Source organism: Lynx rufus, unplaced genomic scaffold (assembly GCF_022079265.1).
Source record: "Lynx rufus isolate CCGP_SWC_20201006 ecotype Redwood Valley unplaced genomic scaffold, mLynRuf1.p SCAF_3, whole genome shotgun sequence".
Classification (NCBI taxonomy): Eukaryota; Metazoa; Chordata; class Mammalia; order Carnivora; family Felidae; genus Lynx; species Lynx rufus.
This window is the reverse complement of record NW_025814845.1, coordinates 199767733-199787359: the sequence shown is the minus strand read 5'-3', so window position 1 is coordinate 199787359 and position 19627 is coordinate 199767733. Positions and strand designations below refer to the sequence as shown.

General features: G+C 42.7%; 1 protein-coding gene across 1 annotated transcript in view; it reads right to left on the bottom strand.

Moving 5' to 3' along the window:
• CSMD1 (CUB and Sushi multiple domains 1) overlaps window positions 1-19627 on the bottom strand; it is a 1672960-nt gene that overhangs the window by 440730 nt on the left and 1212603 nt on the right. Inside the window, exon 14 of the mRNA XM_047092364.1 lies at window positions 17120-17232. Within this exon, the coding sequence (XP_046948320.1) occupies window positions 17120-17232 (113 nt within the window). The remainder of the gene's footprint in view (window positions 1-17119; window positions 17233-19627) is intronic.

The following is a 19627-nucleotide window of genomic DNA, read 5'->3' as shown; positions in this document are numbered from 1 at the left end:
AAAAACAAACAAACAAAAAGTTTCAAATTATTTGCATTCCAATGGTATAAATCTGAAGAATTTTAGACGGAAGATGAAAACAAATTGGACTTAGTCTGAAAAATACTTAAGAGACCAAATTCCTTAGAAATATAATCAGCAAAACTCTCTATTTTCCTGTCTTTCTCCCGATTTTCCCTCTGTGCACTCCCGTATCACACTACAGTATATAACTGGTTGGCTCTGCCCAAGTCACATGCCACCCAAGTTCCTCCAGTGCCTCAGGATATATGGTGCCGGGGAAGGGAAACTTCTCGTTCTCATTCTATCTGCTCTCTGTAGCCAAGAGAAAGTAAGCAAAAGAATTCATATGAGAACAGGGAAAATAATACTTCAGGCCTTCAGTTGGAAAGTTTCCAGTTATTTTCAACATTCAGTACTTTAAGAGAGTCCCAGTTGCTCTGGTCTGGGACTGATGCAACCCCACTGCAAGCAAGCCTTCTGACGGCAGAGAAAAAGCCACGGGGCTGGGGAGATGGGGAAGCAACTCTCTGCAGTATTCAGGACCTGCCCTTCCCTTGTGACCATACGACATGCAGAAAATCATCTGATTTTCTGACTTCCATTTTCATCCATACATCCTGTCTGTCAGGATTTACTACCGTCACAGAAATTGGCTGGGGTGTCTGCCCCTCAGCCTGTCCTCAGCTCTGGTCCAAAGATGTGCCTCACTCCTCCAGGGCCCACCTGACTGTATGACCTCAAGCAAACCGAGTCATGACCCTCCGGAACCATCTTCCTCCTACTTGAGCCTGTGGTTACAAACGAGTCTCTCCCCTTCTCTGATAAAATGTAGGGAGCACTCGGCACGCAAGCATCTCTGAGCTACTCTGTCCCGTGCTTGGCACAGTTTTCTTCCAGGCATCGTTCAACTGTTCCCTACTGTTGACAACCTAGCTACCTTGTCTCCTCATTTCCATCTTGGCGCTGACGTATTCCCAGAGGAGGGATTTCATTATCAGAGGTAGCAATCACCTCTCTTTTGGCTTGCTAGTCATTCCTGGAATCAGTGTCCCAAAGGAACCAAATATTCAGGGAACTGTTGATTTCTATTTTTCCAGAGCTGGGAGAAGAGCCTGCAGGGAATCTGTGCCCACCTCTCACTGGAGATGGGGCTATCAGGGGCCAGAGAAACGCAGAGCAAACGGACGAAAAACTGGAGCTCTAGCTCACATCTCTTGGCTCAAGTTCTGTCCTCGGCATGATCCTGTCCCGGGATCTGCTACTCTTCTGGGACCCTCCCACCAAAGTATGGAGCAGCCCGCTTTCCCCAGATAGCTTTTGTTCTCGTTCACCTCACTTTGCATGAATCCCCTTTAGGCTGGCTCCTAATTCCCTGCAGAAAAGCCCCTTCCCCAAACGGAGCTGCACATGCTGATAGATTAAAAAAATACATCTCAGAGACAATGCTTTTGAGCTGAGTCACAAAGAACCAAACGTGATGGAAAGACACTCCTGGCTGAGAGCCCTAGCGAATGTGTGAGGCTTAAAATGCAGGATATATTTAGAGGAAAAAAAAAAACTAGTTCCACTTAGAAATTTGGAATCAATAAAGTACAACGTTTTCCATTTTTAAATCAACACAATTTAGTAAGCCCCAGAAGGACTCTACTTTGTTCCAATCACTAAAATTGTAAAGGAAGCAGGAATATGGAACAAAAATATATATATACATAGTTTGTGGGGTCACTGAAGAACAAAGGAAAAAAAAAACTTTCAGCCAACTGAATACCATTGTATCTGGCTCTAGAATCCAGGTGGTGACAATGTCAGACAAGGTTTTACATTCGAACACTCACAATGCCTGAAAAGGTAGGAAGACAGTACATGTGCCCAGTAGAAAAATAGAAATGTGATGTCCCTTCTAGAGCTACAATATAATCTAGAAGCACATTGCTACCTTCAATGATTCTACAACCCTTTGTGTGGTTCATCATCCACAACACGTGGGTTCCTACCGGGGCAGATACTGATGGCAAATGTTTCCCACACCAGTCTCCATAACCGTCTGAGCCCAGCTCATAACTCCTAACTAATTGCCACTATGTCTCACTGCAGCCCAAGCTCATGAGCCCCTCAACCTAGAATTTAAGTGTCACATTTCCCCATCATAACCGAATGTCCTCTTGTACTGCACCATCCGCTCTCCTGGCTCATACTACTGACACAGTCAAATATTTCACATCGGTAATTTATAAATTACTCACAACGTGTAACCCAGGAAAAACTAGAAACTTGGAGTAGGTGGTTCTCCTGATAAACATTTTTATTCAAGACGGGCAGTTCTGAATGTCGGCGTATTGTTACACAGATCCTTCGACCCACTCGATGTCAACAACATGAATAATGACCTTAAGCTCAATACTGTTTCAGCATGCAGTTTTGTTACTGTCACGTGTTTGTATTTATTTTGTTTTAATAATAGCGCATGTGAATCCCGCTGGTCCAAAGGTAGGACACATAAGCCCTGGTTGGGTCAGTGTGCAATTTCCCAGCAGGAAAACAATGGCAACAATACAACACACACCTGTAACCAAATTACTTCAGCCCCTAACACTCAATTATTGACAAGTTTGGCTACTACATCGTTTAAACTAAAATTTCTAACCAAATTATCGCAATTTTTTGCTTTCTATAAATTATATATAACATATATTTCTATATAATTTCTATATATAATATAGATATATCTATATATAATATAGATATTCTATAATATATAGCTCCTATATTATAAAACAGCCTGTGTATATTATATGTGTATATAATATATATAATTACTTCAGCCTATATATATTTATATATATTTATCTATGTATTTACCTATATATATAAAACAGACTATATATATAAAATACATGTTTCATTTCATATACACATCAGTACATATATAAATAATAACTTCAGCGTGTATATATATATATATATATATATACAGACTATATATATAAAATATACATATCACATATATATTTCACTAAATAATGCTTTAAAAAACTTCATCCCAAGAGTTGTTTTATAGGTGTAATTTTCATTCTCACCTATAGTAACAATTTTGGTAAAATTTGAGAGCTACCTGATGAAGAAGTTTCCAATAAAGGTGCTTGAAATAACACATCTGTCAGCTGATACGCCATTTTTCTCATTTGTCTACATTGTTTTTATGCACACCACTTTGTTCCCCATCCACAAACTTATACATATTCTCTAGAGGAGCTTTGCAAAGGTAAAGTAGCAATACAAGCACACTTTTATTGTCTATCTTTAAGCTCACTCTGTTCTAACATCAATATATGGCTCTCGCTGTCCATAAAATGATGTGATAAAATGAATTTGTTTTTTTTTCTTAGTTGAATTCCTAAACTATGGAATTAGCAACCCAAAGGAGGCTACCAGTATTTTTAGAAGCAATCACAAAGTTGTTTCTATGAACTGTAAGCATTTCTTCTGTAACTCCTGTTTCATACACAAGGAAAATGGTATGAACTATGACTAACGAAACTGCTTCTCTAAACCAGGTAAGCTCTAAGCACGCTGACTTCTGACTCTATTGTCAAATTGCCTAGCACCCCCCCACCTGGGGAGACTTATAATCAAAAGTTCCCATATACACTCAACATTAACCCAATCTTGCTCTAAATTTCATATTATCAGAGAAAAAAAAGTCTACTAGAAAAAATTCTACGAATGATTATGTGTAAGTAGTTTTAGCAGAGAATAGTTTGTTAGTTTCAGCATTTTCAGATACTATATACATATGCATATATGTATTAATAGACATATAAAACATATATATATAAACATATATGTATATTAGCATAAATGAAAACATGAGATATATACATACTTATATAAACACTACACAATAAATATTCAAAAACTAACCATTTCGATTAATACCAACTTAGGCTTCAATTTTTTTATAGTAGTAAAAATGAAAAAAACAAGTGAAAAGTAACCCAGCAAGAATATGACAACCAAAGATTTAAAAGATGGCAGACATATTCAAGAGAGGAAAGGATTTAAGAAGAAAAAAACCCCATCAAGCTGTAAGGCAGACAACTGTGATACGTGGCTTCAACTCATTTGCAGAACTGTAAGATCGAGGTATTAACACAACGTGAATGTATTAATACACTGAATTAGAAATAGCATGTATTTTGCACTCGATCTCTCTTACTTACATTGTATAAAATATCAACTTTATTCTGTTTTCCTCATTTGCTTATCATTCCCCCAAACAGTCTTCTCTGTTGATTCTAAAATGCGGGTTCCCAGGAGAAGTGTATCTCAATACCGAATCCATGACTGACACCTGCTTGAAGTCCAGTGCGTATGAGTGGACGGGATGAGCTCTCCAAATCTGAAATGACTTCACTGTGTGCATTACGGCACAACTCACTTTTGTTTGCTTACCAAGGTGACGACGCTGCATATGCTGGTATAGTCCGGAGACAGAAAACTGAATAAAATGGATTTCTTTTCTCAAGGACTGGAGGACGCACAAGACGCTGACTCCTACGGACGGTCTCTGGGCGGAAGGAAGTCATGAGCCAGGGCTATTGGAGAACTCTAGAGGGAACGCTTAGTCCCCGTGAGCTGTGCCAGGAAAAGCCTCACACCTGGCAGCGCTCAACACGAAGGCCTTGAAGGGTGGGGAGAATGTGTCCAGGAAGACGGAGGGAGGGGACCTGGCAGGGGAGGGGCAATGGCACAGATAGTAAGGTGGAGCGTGGCCGATGTGGCATCGGCACGGTGCAGCTCTTGCAGAGACCTGCAGTCTGGAAAAGGGTGAGGACTTAGGTTCATCTCAATGGCTGTGGTTGGGCACCAGGGAGGGCAGACCAGCTGCCAGTGGAGACAGACCCCAATTCATCAGACGGAACGTGGGATGGGAAGGAGAGACAGGCGACACTGGTGTGTGTGTGTGTGTGTGTGTGTGTGTGTGTGTGTGTGTGTGTGTGAGATACAGAGGCCGTGACAGTCCATGCTGACTTGGGGGGCACGGGGGCCATGAAAGTCCATGCGGACTCCTGGGGCACAGAGGGCATGATAGCCCATGCTGACTTGGGGGACACAGAGGCAGTGATATTCTAGGACTTGTACCCCTACTTCTCATCCTTGCAGTGCACAGTATTAGCATCCCAGACCGTGGAGTCTTAAAGCATGTCCCCTGCCTCAACCTTGATTTGCATCTTACGAAGACTTCCAGGTGGCCTGTACCCACACCCCAGTGGGAGAAGCAGAAAACACTGAAGAGAAGTCTGAATACTGTGCACCCGGTGCACAAATGCATCACCTTGCCGCAAGGTGCCACCAAAACATGGCGGGCACCTGGAATTTATGGGTAGTCCAGGGAAAGGAGGCAACGGGAACCTAGTGGAGGGCAGCTATGTGCTCAGGGGCTAGGAACCACGGAAGCAGGAGTGCAAACACGAGAGAGTGAGGCAGGAAACATCTGGGCAGATCTGTGTGTTTCTGCTTCACAGTAGCACCAACGACCAGAAAGAGTCTATGTTGGGTGTTGATTTCGTTCCTCTCTGACACTAGAATTCCATAAGACTTGTAAAGACTAAATTAAATTCTTTACAAAAGAAACTGGTGTGGACCTAAGATTATTAACAAAGGTCAAATGACTCAACATCGTACTACCAATATCTAAACAATCCAGGCACTAGCTGTGGCTTCGGCCACCTCGCTATTAATTCACTTCGTTTGCTTATCCAGCTGACCCTTGAACAGTGTGAGTTTGAACTTCAAGGATCCACTTATACATGGATTCTTTTTCTCTTAATACAGTAAAGTACTGTAAATTTATTTTCTCTTCCATATGACTTTCTTCATTACATTTTATTTAACTTAGTTTATTATAAGAATACAGTCCGTGATACATATGACCTACAAAATATGTGTCTATGTTATCACGTGACAGTACAGGCGATTTGGACTGGGCTACTGGTGCGTGCGGATTAGGAGGGGCGAGCAAGCAGGAAGGCACTGTGACGCTTCCGTGACCAGCTAGGACAGATGCAGAGGAGGACTGCTTTAGAGTCCACCCCATACAACAGGAGGCTATTTATGAGACGGGCCTGACAGAAATCCACGAAGAGGAGAGAATGGGGCCATCTACCATGGACAGTGCTGAGAATAAATGACACAAAATCACTTATGAACCTGCGGCTCAAACCCTTAAAGAATGCAGGGAAAGGACCTGGTGGCTGGCCGAGGTCAGATAAGAATGGACACACTGGACCATGTGAGTTTCAGGTCAGGACGATGCGAAGATCAAAGTGGCATTCCAGAAGCAATGGCTGGGCACCAGGAAAGTACACAACCCCGCTTCTGGTCCCAAGGGCAGAAGGCCTGGGGCATGGCCAATTTTATTTCAGAGGTATTGATGAAAATACAGTAAGTTTGTTCTTCAGGATGTTAAATCACTGTAAAGCCTCAAGGAAGCCCACAGGAAGGAGAGTACAATTTACACTTGAGTTCCCCATGCGGAGGGGTATTTTCCCTTGCTAGGGCTTGTTCTAGACTGTAGACATGCAGTCGTGCGCTCCCAGCGGTGGGCCTCTCTGGGAATTGGCTCAGAGGACTCACTTTATCTCAGAGAAGGAGCCACCGGTGGGGATACATATGGAGCCCACTGGTCCCGTCACACACCACAGAGCTGAGAAGCTCTCCGCCTGGCAGAGTGGCAGATGTCCCTCCAAAGGCATCGCTGTGAAGCCAGCTTGGAGACGGCACAGTGGGGATGGGACTCCATTCTCCGGGACAAGGTGACCACCGGAAATCATCGGCCCTACACGTGCTGATCCCCCGTGGGTGGAGAACACGGGCCCGGGAACGGAGCAGTGGAAGCAGGAATAGCTTCCTCCCTCCCCTCATCCCAGGACCGGCGCTCCCAGGTGTGCAGGCTCGGCGGGTCCAGGTTCTTGGGGAAAATGTTTCAGCAGCGGAGACAGGAAGGGCCCCATTACATTTGGTGCCCAACCTGCTGCACCGTCCCTGCAAGAGCTCCATGCCAAGGATTAGCCAGCAAGCAAAAAGCCTTCATACCTGGGGGTCATCGCCCCAAACACGAGCAAAGAAAGGGGCGGAGTGCTGTACACAGTGAGAGAAGGGAAGGACACCCGTCCCTCGGCACACAGGGGCCCATGGCGGGGGCGGGGGGGGGGCATGTCTTTGTGTCCCCTTGCCCACATAGGATAAACAAGGCATGAGTGAGAGGGGTGATCGGGCACCGAGACCCTCAGGGAGGTGGGCCTGGGTCTCCCTGCCTCATCAGCCACCTAGAGCAGCAGAGAGCCTGCGACACAAGGAGAGGGGGATTCAGTGGGGGCAGGAGAGGAGGGCGGCGTGAGGATGGGAGTTTTCCTAGGAAATGAGACCAACTGGACTCCTGGAAAAGCGGTTCCCGGGTGGGCAGAGCTGAGGGCAGACCCCACACTGTCCCACCTGAACATCCTCCGCAGAACAAGGCTGTCATGCTCTGGTTGCGAGGCTCCCGGCTGCACCCCCTCGGGAATCACCCCCCCTGGCTGCACCCCCTCGGGAATCACCTCCCCCCCTCACGGCTGCACCCCCTCAGGAATCACCTCCCCCCCCCTTCCCGGCTGCACCCCCTCGGGAATCACCTCCCCCCCTCACGGCTGCACCCCCTCAGGAATCACCTCCCCCCCCTTCCCGGCTGCACCCCCTCGGGAATCACCTCCCCCCTTCCTGGCTGCACCCCCTTGGGAATCACCTCCCCCCCCTTCCTGGCTGCACCCCCTCGGGAATCACCGCCCCCCCCCTTCCCGGCTGCACCCCCTCGGGAATCACCTCCCCCACTCCCCGCTGCCCCCCCTCGGGAATCACCTCCCCCCCTCCCGGCTGCACCCCCTCAGGAATCACCGCCCCCTCCCAGGGCACCCCCAGCCGCAGTGGAGGACACGGAGCCCTGTCTGCTTGTCCAGCAGAGGAACAGGTGCAGGCTGTCCTGGATCCTGTGCTCCCTGGAGAAGCGGCCAAGGCCCCAGGCACTGCTCAGCGTCCCCCTTTCTCTGCTGGGCCCCCTCCCAGGGGCCCCCAGGGCACGTCCCCTCCCACACAAGTCCCGCCCACCCTCAGCTTGCAGGACAAAGGCTGCTTCGTGGTAGATGTGAACCAGGCGCCGGAAGAAGGGTTTGTGGGCACTTGAGATACAAGACCGTATCTGTGGTGAAGAACGCTGAGTGCTAGCACTGCTCCGTGAGGCGCGCCTGGGGATTTGCGCAGAACTGACACCAAAGTTTACCTGAAGCTACTTCACGCAGCTTTCCCTTGTCTTAGGGGTTTCAGGAACCGCTGTGCTGTTCTGACAGGCACGCTGCTGCCTGACTCTGGGTAGCGTATCTCCCTCGCACTAATGGCCGGGGGCTGGAGCTCAGGTCCGCATGGACCGGAGGGCTTTCCTGTGTTCAGAGGCCACACACTGTGCATCTAATTTCACATGGGCTCCTTTTAAATGCGCAGATACACAGATGATGAGGAAGCGTCTGTGCCGAGAAACTGGATTAAATCCAACGATACAGCAGAGAAACACTGTATCGGTCAGGGGTCCCCAGAGAAACTAAGCCAAGAGGATGGCTGGCTGGCTGGCTGGCTGTCTATCTATCTATCTATCTATCTATCTATCTACCTATCTGTCTATCTATCTACCTGTCTATCTATCATACCTATCTACCATATCTATCTATCATATCTACCTACCATATGTATGGATCATATCGAATCTATCTACCATAACTATATAGCATATCTAGCTATCCTATCTGTCTGCCTACCCACCTACCCACCCACCTACCTATCACCTGATCTATGGACAGAGATGACTGTAAGGAATCGGCTCACATGATTAGGGAGGCTGAGATGTCCAGACCCAGGCGCCCCAACGGTGTAAGAGCCAACCCAAATCCGAGTCTGCATGCTGGGGATGGAGGTCCCGGGTTCCAGCTCAAAGCCAGTCAGGCAGAGAGACACAAGCTCTCCTTCACTCAGCCTGCTGCCCTACAGGCTCACTTGACGGGGCTTCGCTTCATCATACTTTGCAGATACAGTATTATTGTTATAATTTTTTACAAATTAAACGTCTGTGGCAACTACGCATCGAGCTCTTCTACAGGCACCACTCGTTCTAACAGCATTTGCTCACTTCATGTCTGTGTCACATTTTGGTAAATCTTGCCACAGTTCCATTTTTTTTCATGATTCTATCTGTTATGTGATCTATAATCAGTGATTACGACTTGCTGAACGAAAGCTGAGGTGACGGCTAGCACTTTTTAACAATAAAGTATTTTTTAATTAAGTTGTAGATGAACATTGACTTTTAGATCTAATGCTGTTAGGCACTTAGTAGATTATGGTATAGTGTGAACATAACTTCGGTATGCAGCGAGAAACCAAAAAACCTCATTTGCCTTGGCCTTACTGCGATATTTGTTTTATCACGGTGGTCTGGAACTGAACCCACAATATCTCCAAGGTATGACTGCAGTCAACCCTTTGACTGATCGGACGAGGCCCACCCACACTGGGGAGGCAAAGTGCTTTCCCCAGTCGACTAATTCAAAATTTAGCCTCCTCCCAAAACAGCCTTGCAGACATACCCAGAATAATGTCCGATGAGGTGCGCGGGCCTCCTGGCCCAGTCAAGGTGACACGTAAAATTAACCATCACAAGCATCTTGAAGATTACACATCCATGGTGTGTCTGGAGTAGAGCCCGCCAAGAGCGCAGGCATGCTGCTGTGCGACCGTCCTCTGTTCCCCTGTACTCAGTGCTCCATGGAGCACCACCTTCCCGCTCAGCACAAACGCAGAGGCCCGAGTACAGGAGAAAAGGCCAAGCTCATCGTCACCCACTCCCATTTACAAAGCGTTCACTGCACACAGGAGATAGTTCTGTTTCTGTACAAAACAGAAACGCTGAACTCAAATTATCTTACTGAAATAACTCTGAGTGCGAGCCTGAAATAGATCTTGTTTTTACCACACAGCAGCACATCACAGGGAACATTTCCTTTAATTTACCCCCTGCTAAAATTTAAATAGCTATGGCAAATTGCATAAAACATGATTTGTGGGAGTGCAGTTCATCAACATGTGTGACGGATACCAACTGAACGTTATTTCTGTGACAAAACAGACCCAGTTGGTCCACGTGAGCGTAGGAGGCGACGCCGTAAAATGCGGGCCACCACTATAGCAAACTCATAACTGTTCAGACACGACATCCAGGCAATGAGTTTGCTTCTTGGCAACCCTCCTCAGTGCTAGAAGTGGCAGCGGTCGTGAACTTCATTGAGAATAGATTATTTTCCTTTCCTTTCTAGTCCATAACAACAATATGCTAGAACGCGTATTTTAAATGTATACAATGGCATGGTCTATTATACTATAATAATATTTAAAAATAATTTTAATGTATTATTAAATGTAAGATTGGTTTACAAAACATTTTTTTGATTCTCAGTAGTTACTTTTGTAACTTATAATAAGTAATTTAAAGTATAGAGTGGAAAAACTATGTACTAAACCTATGTTAGATTTCCATATGTTACTTTATATGTATATTTTTCATATATATTGCTTATATGATTTACACATCTATATGAGTTATATAGATTATTTAAATATTTGTAGATTATATGTATAATCATAAAATTATATAATAATTATACATAAAGTCTTATACGGTTTGTTTAATAGGTTAGTATGGCTTTAGACAGCTGCACTATAATTATTTATATATTTTTTTATCTTTTGGATTTTTGAACAGGTTATTTTGAACTATATCTTTTCACATATACAAAAGTTTTAAATAAACCTTTAAACAAAATATCTCCCTTCCCCTCCATCACTTTCTCAGATATCTAACATACTTCCCTAAAACACTGTCATTTTTTTACACTTCACAAGATACTTTCTCCAATAATTTTCTTTTTTTTTTTATGTTTATTTACCTTAGTTTTGACAGAGAGAGAGCACAAATGAGGAAGAGATAGAGAGAAGAGGGAGACACAGAATCTGAAGCAGGCTCCAGGCTCTGAGTTGTCAGCACAGAGCCTGACATGGGGCTCGAACTCACGGACCATGAGATCATGACCTGAGCCGAAGTCGGTCGTTTAACTGACTGAGCCACCCAGGCGCCCCTCCAAAAATTTTCTTATGGTAAGTTATGAGTTAGCATATTGTCTCTCTTCTCTCTCTCTCCATATATATATGTGTGTGTGTGTGTGTGTGTGTGTGTGTATATATATATGTATATATATGCGTATATATATAAATTTATGTTTAAAATTTACATTAGTTATTTCTTTTTGCTGCTCTTGAATCATCGGTGGTGTTCATGTTTGTATTTTAGCCTCCAAGTTTTGCTCTGTTCTCCCCTTGAAAGTCTGTGATTCCCAAGGAGAGCCAGGCTGTCCTCTGTGCCTCCCCTCATCGGTTAATATAACACAAACTCTTCATCTCAAGACAGAGTTAATCAAGCATACTATGCAGGCATCTTGAGGGGAGGCCATCCAGGCCAATGTCTCCATGGGGTCACAGCTGGGAGCAAATACAGAGAAGTGGGGCTCCCCCCAGGACTAAGAACCAGTGTGTTGGTGGTACACAGGTAGCTGGGATGGACCCGAGGTTCTCCCACATGAAACCATCTCAACATCACTGTGTGCTGGGGGGGGGGGGGGGGGATGTGGGGGGGGGGGCACCAGGAGAGCATCTGTCAGGCAGCTCCTGTGACGGAGAGCACTGTCCAAAGCAGCAGAGGCCATGGGCGTCTCATGGTAACAAGTGTGATGCAAGATCTGAGGACCCCAAACCTTTCGTATCCCCTAGAACACCTGGGGAATTCTCAACCTCTTGGTGCGAGGGGGGTGACGGGCAGGAAGCAGGTAATGTGGGGCCTCTCCAATCATAGCATGCTGTTAGGATGTTGTCTCTGAAAGAAATCCAAGTTGATTTTAAAAGAATGCGGCATTTCTTGCACATCAAGGTTCCTCTGGGGTTTGTGGATGAAGAGACCAGCCAAGATTTCAGACATGGTGTTATGTGCACTGAAATTTCTGGAAGGATACATAAGGAAAAGCTGAGAGCCACTGCCTTTAAGGAAGTTTCCTGGCCAAGTCAGAAGGTGAAGAGAAAGGACATTCACTATCCTTACATATTTTATCATGAGCTCTAATATTTATTTATATGATGAAAAACCTTACTTATAGAAAAATCTCAAAATTAACAAGAAAAATGTGTATGAAAATAATAGCTAGCATTTCTCATTCTATGTGCTATGGGATTTCCATGTTTTAAGTCGTGAGTTCTACAACAAGAGACTTATGAAGGAAATGTCATTACTATGCTCTCCCTTTTTTCTACATGAGGAAGCTGATACCCTTTAAACAACCCGGCCTAAGTTATAAAGCTAGCAGATGGGAGAGCATGTACCCAGGGTAGTCTGGCTTCACATCCTGTATTCTCAAACACCTCACTATGTTAGCTAAGACCACGCATATCAACACCCAGAAAGTTAAGTCATATGTGATTATCAGCTCTACGAATTTTTTCTGACAATGCAATTCACAAATATCTATTAGTTTAAAGAAAATAATGCAATTATTTATATTTTTGACAATCACCTTTACACACGGTTTTTATCACTAATTGTTACTTTATTTTTAACGTTTTTTATTTTTTTAATTTTTTTTTTATTTTTGAGACAGAGCGAGACAGAGCATGAATGGGGGAGGGGCAGAAAGAGAGGGAGACACAGAATCGGAAGCAGGCTCCAGGCTCTGAGCCATCAGCCCAGAGCCCGACGCGGGGCTCGAACTCACGGACCGCGAGATCGTGACCTGAGCTGAAGTCGGCCGCTTAACCGACTGAGCCACCCAAGCGCCCCATTAATTGTTACTTTAATATAGCACTCTGGAAATACCAACTTCTAGAATGCGAATGTCTTCTTTTGATGTAGAACATTCTCTAGAATGTTTAAATCCTCAAATCTTGTATTAGTTATTTGTTTTCATTATCCTTCTGACTTTGGAACGTTATTTGGTCAAAAGATAACATGTGGTCTTGAACTGGAGATCTTTCAAGGGTTGATGGCCATCCACGTTTCCATAACATCTCAGGGTATAGTGATTAATAGACTACTGGGATTGTAAACAGAGTACTGATTACAGCTAAATGCGGTTAGAATTAATGCTGTGCGGTCATTCAAACTGAAATACGACACATGGAAGAATATTTATATTTTAATCGAGAATACTTTCATTTCTTAATAGTCAAGGATCCACAGTTTAGCAAGGATGCCAGTGCCTCTCGGCTTCACACTAGAAACCTTAGGATGTGTGTCTTACTACTGCTGGAGTTAATTCCTGCAATTTTCCCTGTTGGGAAGTGTTTGCTATTTCACTGAGGCTCTTAGATTTCACCAAAGGCAGTAGCGAGTATAGGTCATGTGGAAAGGATTACACTTCTACTGTGCTATCTTGAATAACTGTACAGTCATGTAGAAGTTCAATTAAAGGTCAAGTCGAAATATCCAAATGTCAGGAAGGATTCAGCAATTATCTGTGCATTCTAGTCCTAACCTTTGTGTGGGGTGTGCAATAGAATTTCTTATTAAGAAAAGCCATCAGTTCCCCATCCCATCCGATGTTTCCACCAAGGAGGAATCTTGCACAGTTTACAGGTAAGTAAGGATGCTGGTGCTGGGCCCGCCTCACCCCGGAAGTCTTCAGTGCCACGACTACTTCCGCTCACAAGTAGGGTGCAGCCATGCAATGATATGTTCACTTGAGCTCAGGACACCGTCACTGTCACCCTGCTCACGGTCTTGGGTTGTAAGATGCTTTTTAACAACCTGTCTCAGTGGTCTTGCTATCCAATAACTTCTCAGTACACTTTGTCAGTTCCTGAATTCTCTACGGCGCACAATTAGAAGACACGGCATTCTATCTCTTTGCTCAAATCCTCAGAGTAAAAGTGAAGACAATAAAATCCCATCTCTGCAGATTGATTTGCCTAGTTTTCATCAGTACATGCATGTACATATCATGTTAAAGATTTTAATAAACTCAGCAACTGACGAAGGAACCACTAAGACATTTGAAGAACCATTTCACAGGAGAAATCAAAGAACAGAGACACAGACAATTAGCAATGCTGACATGAGTTTTATAAGAGACCCTAAAGTCATCTATACCCACTGGGCGACAATCGATCGTGTCCTGTCTACACAGAGTTCACAAGTGTGTCTGTAGTCAGGGATCACCTGCCCTATTATCAGTTTCCTACAACTTTCTGAGTAGTAAAACAGTTCAAGGAAAATGATGGGCACAGATCACTACTCCATCCGTTAACCACTTAGAGTGAGCTGGGCTTTGAAAAAATAAGTAGTGACATACACACACACACACACACACACACACACACACACACACATAATATACATACATATATACACATATACATACACATATATACATAATACATATGTGTGTGTGTGTGTGTGTGTGTGTGTATATATATATATATATATATATTTTTTTTTTTTTTTGCCAAGGCCGACTTCAAAAGTTTTCCTGACAGTAATTTACAAATTAGTTCTTTCTTTTTAACAGCTCCCCTCGAGTAAAATAATCCAAATAAAATTGCCACCATTTTTACTGTATTACAGTGCTTTGTATCATTTCTTAGTTCCCTAAAATTTTGAAACTTACGGAAAGTATTTAAACTTTGAAAATGGAAATAGGTAAAACACAGATTTATGCTTTATTCTAAATGGCTACAGTATATTTTCTTAGATTATAGTTTAAATAGTTTCTTTGTAATAATTGTTTTTTTTGTGTATTAATAAAAATATATGATTGGATGTATTTTATTTATTTTTATTTACTTATTTTTGAGATAGAGACAGAGTGCAAGTAGGGGAGGGACAGAGAGAGAGGGAGGCACAGAATCCAAAGCAGGATCCAGGCTGTGAGCCGTCAGCACAGAGCCCGATGCGGGGCTCGAACTCATGAACTGTGAGATCATGACCTGAAGTCAGACACTTAACCAACTGAGCCACCCAGGCACCCCTGAATGGGTTTAAAATGTAATTTCCTGGTTATTTTGATAAAGCGACTATCTGTTCACAGGCATGTGCATACAGTATAAGGTTGACCTTGAAAAGACTTCTCTTGACTTACATTCAAGACAGTAACAGGTTCTCAATCTTGTTAAAAATAACTTCAAATCAGTTTGTGGCTCATTGAATGTATGGCAGTGTATGCAAGTGACAACTTAAATATATCTTTTAAAGTTTCATAATTAAGTAGTTTTATAAATTAATTTATAAAACTTTTTAATATGAGATAATTTTATTGTATCTGGGGACACATATTTAATCTCTTAGCACAAGAGAACAATTTCTTTCTCTTTGTCAAACACATACAAGATCTACACTGAAGACAGAGGATTTGCACCCATCATTTGTATAACCCGAAATGAAGAGTTTAACGTGCTCCCAAGCCCCTTTCATGTTTCTTTCTTGAGTCAAACTATTTGATTGTTGATCTAGAGAACACCAAAGTGTGTCGCGAAAGGAAAATGGTGTGTGTGTGTGTGTGTGTGTACTGCCAGGTAAAACAGATGTGCCTATCTATAGCTATTCTAGGTGCCCTGAGGTCTGGATACCATGAAGACCATTTGTCTTCTTTGTACTCTGGACAACGATTCTCTCTCTCCCTTAGTGCACACTCCATTCTTTGCCATCTCCGGAACGCAGGAGGGATCAGCCAAAGCATTGTGGTGTGCTCTGAGGCACTGAAGAGACGCCTTTGACTGCCGCCCATTCCGCTCCCAGACAGACATGTACAGGTGGGGTTATAGGAACTAAATCTCAGAAGACCCCAAATGAGAGGCAAGCTGGTTGACCTAGTTGCTTGGGTGGGGAGCGTGGGAAAGAATTCTTCTTTTCTTTCTTGGAACCAAGACGGAAGTCTACTTTTTAAAGAGGTAATTATTGAGTAAAGACTTGTGGATGGGTCTAGCATCTGGGAGCACAGTAGGAATATCACTCGTTTCCCAAATGATATTTGAGGATACTTGAGCAGAGGCAGGACCGGGCGGAGGCTGACAACCAGGCAGCTACATCACAAACCAATCCTTAAGTCAAGAGCAAAATATCTGGGAGGTTTATAAAAGTTTACAAATAGAGATCATCTCAGGTTTTTTATATTGTTCTTTCTACTTCTGTTTCCATTATAAAATTTTCCACAATAGTTGTTTTAAATACCAATCTGTATGTTAAGGTTAAAAGATATCTCTTTCCTACAAAATCCTCCCACATGAAACAATGAAGGTAGAGCAATACAGTGGGGATATTTTTAAAGATGCACCAGACTAAACACGATGCCTTGGTTTATGACAACACAGAGCCATAGTGCATGATGGAAAACCACTCGCTGAGACAACGGCACCTGCATGTGAATTCAGAGGTGAAGCCAGCATCTCCAGAGTAATTATAACTCACAAATCCCAGACAACATTTATTTTTCTCCTACACAAGAACTCAGAGTAGTATTTTCCTCCAAGTTCATGTAGATTTCTGTTCTCCATGAAAAATAAACAACAACAACAACACACACACACATTTTTGTATGAGTGTGTATGTAATGAAGCTTAATTAAATTAACGCAACTCCAAGTCATACTTTGTTCAAAATATTTCCCTTAGTCATAACCATAACATCTCCCTCTCAAAGAGATAAAATGCCAATATCCACAAGCATAAAAATGTTTCATAGCTTGTGTTTCGTACTTAGTGTTGCTCTTTATTTTGACCTAATGATGGCACACGTCATGGCAAGCTAGGCTTTCCACAAGTTAAAAGTTCTTTGCAAAAAGAACTGTAAGTAGGGTTCTAATTAAGGAAGTTGCAAGTAACTAGTCCCTATTTTTAAACATTATTGTGACCTTCCAAATTTACTTATGTCTAACGCATCGCGAATGGTCCTTGACCACTGCACGCATGCTAGTTTCAGGGGTCGGCAAGCGCGTCGCGGCCATACCTTGGTAAACAGCTTTAAATCCAGGCGAGGCGATGCTGTCATCAGACTGCAGGTGCAGCCACATCTGGTTGCTCATGCTCACAATCAGGTCAGGAACACTGGAGCCAGTGAGTCTGCACAGGACAGAAATGTGGAAACCGTTATTTGAATCGCCAAATATCTCTACTTTTGCTTTGAAGGTCTTGCTGCTTAAACAAACAAGTACAGGTATATACACCGTAAGACCTTGCTTCAAAGAATCCATAGCCACTTGTAATGTGTATTTATACTTCAGCTTCAATATTACAGCCGTTGTACAGTAATTATTCTTCTGTGATCGAATTTTGTATCTTTCGTTTTAAAAACTGACTCAGGGTGACCAACCGCCCTTAATGTCTGGAGCGGAAGTCCTACTCTAGGTGCAGGACGATGAGTGCTAAATCCGGAACCCGTGGTCGTCCCGTGTGACGGACGGATATCTCTTACCGCTGTATGGTTGTACAACATCACACCATCGACACGGAAACATCCCTAAGCTGAGAAATGTTCTGATTCATTCACATAATGCTCAGATTGTTTGGCTTCAATTATCATGTACCTTACCACACCATCTCTTTTAGAAACACATCATAGGATGGAATATTATTCAGCACTAAAAAGAAATGAGCGATTTTATCAAGCCATGAAAAAGAACTTGAAAAGCTGCATACTGTATGATTCCAACTCTATGACATTATAGAAAAGGATATGTGTGTGTGTGTGTACATACACACATACATACATACACACATATATGCACATAAATATACACACATACATATATGGACACACACACGTACACACACACATACATATATATAAAACCAAAAGTAACCGTACATTAAGAGAATATCAACAAGAAGTGTGTGCAGAGCTGAAACAGATTTGGCAAGTGTACTGAACTTTCCCTCTGCATATTAATGTCTAGGTCACACCAAATGGAAGTTTCAATGAAACAATCATTAGGCATTAATAAAACAGTCACATAGTGGCTGCTGTCAGCCAGTGAAAAGAAACACTAAATCCATTGACTGAATTCAACACGCTGACAAAAAGCATGCCGAAATAGAAAAAGTGTAAGAAAAAAATCAATTCAACCAAAATAAATGTCTCTAATCAAATAGGAAGCTCTGCTTTCAGCAAAGTACTTTCGGGAATAGGAACACATGATTCGCCCCATCAATCGTATCATTTGTCTATCAACCCAACACGCTCACCTTGGGCGGTACAGAGAGCCTGATTGCTCAAAGGCAGATGAACAATAGTCATTACATGTGAAGTAGCTCATGCAGTTACACACAAATTGAAAAAAAAAAGAATTACAGTGAGTGATGTGCAGGCGAGTGATGTGCAGTCACTAAAAACGTATTTCTTTTTGAAGACTGTTTCTTTGTTAGAGAGATTGCTCTCTTATATTTGGTGTCATATTTGCTTGTTTGGTTCGAAGAGAGTTGTTTTTCTTCCCTTTGCATGAATTTTATCGAAACGTAACATATCAGAAAGTGCACAGAACATAAATGTCAAGTGTAAATGTCTATTTACTTTGACTTATGACTATAAAGCTATAATATTTCTTCTTCTTTTTGTTAGTTCTTACAAGGAATACCTTTTCCTAATCTTTTACTTTCAACCTACTCTACTATATGCATTTCACGTTTGCCTCTTGAAAGCAGCATATAATTGTGTTGTATTCTTTTTAATTATTTTATTTATATTATTTTATCTCATCAGAGAATTTTGACTTTTATTTAGAATATGATTTAATGATAAATTAGTTCACTTTTTTTGTTTTTCCTCTTGCCAATTATATTTTTTATTTTTTTACTTTAAATTTTTATTTTTTTATATTTTTAATATACATCTAAGTTAGCATATGGTGCAACAATGATTTCAGGAGTAGATTCCTTAATGCCCCTTACTCATTTAGCCCACCCCCCCCCACCCTCTCCAGTAACCCTCTGTTTGTTCTCCATATTTAGAAGTCTCTTATGTTTTTCCCCCTCCTTGTTTTTATATTATTTTTGTTTCCCTTTCCTTATGTTCATCTGTTTTGTCTCTTAAAGTCCTCATATTAGTGAAGTCATATATTTGTCTTTCTCTAATTTCTCTCCGCATAATACCCTCCAGTTCCATCTACGTAGTTGCAAATGGCAAGATTTCATTCTTTTTGATTGCTGAATAATACTCCATTGTGTGTGTGTGTGTGTGTGTGTGTGTGTGTGTGTGTGTGTATAGGCTCTTTACATACTTTGGCTATTGCTGATAGTGCTGCTATAAACATTGGGGTACATGTGTCCCTTCAAAACAGCACACCTGTATCCTTTGGGTAAATGCCTAGTAGTGCAATTTCTGGTTTGTACGATAGTTCTATTTTTAACTTTTTGAGGAACCTCCATACTGTTTTCCAGAGTGGCTGCACCAACTGGCATTCCCACCAACAATGCAAAAGAGATCCTCTTTCTCCGCATCTTCGCCAACATCTGTTGTTGC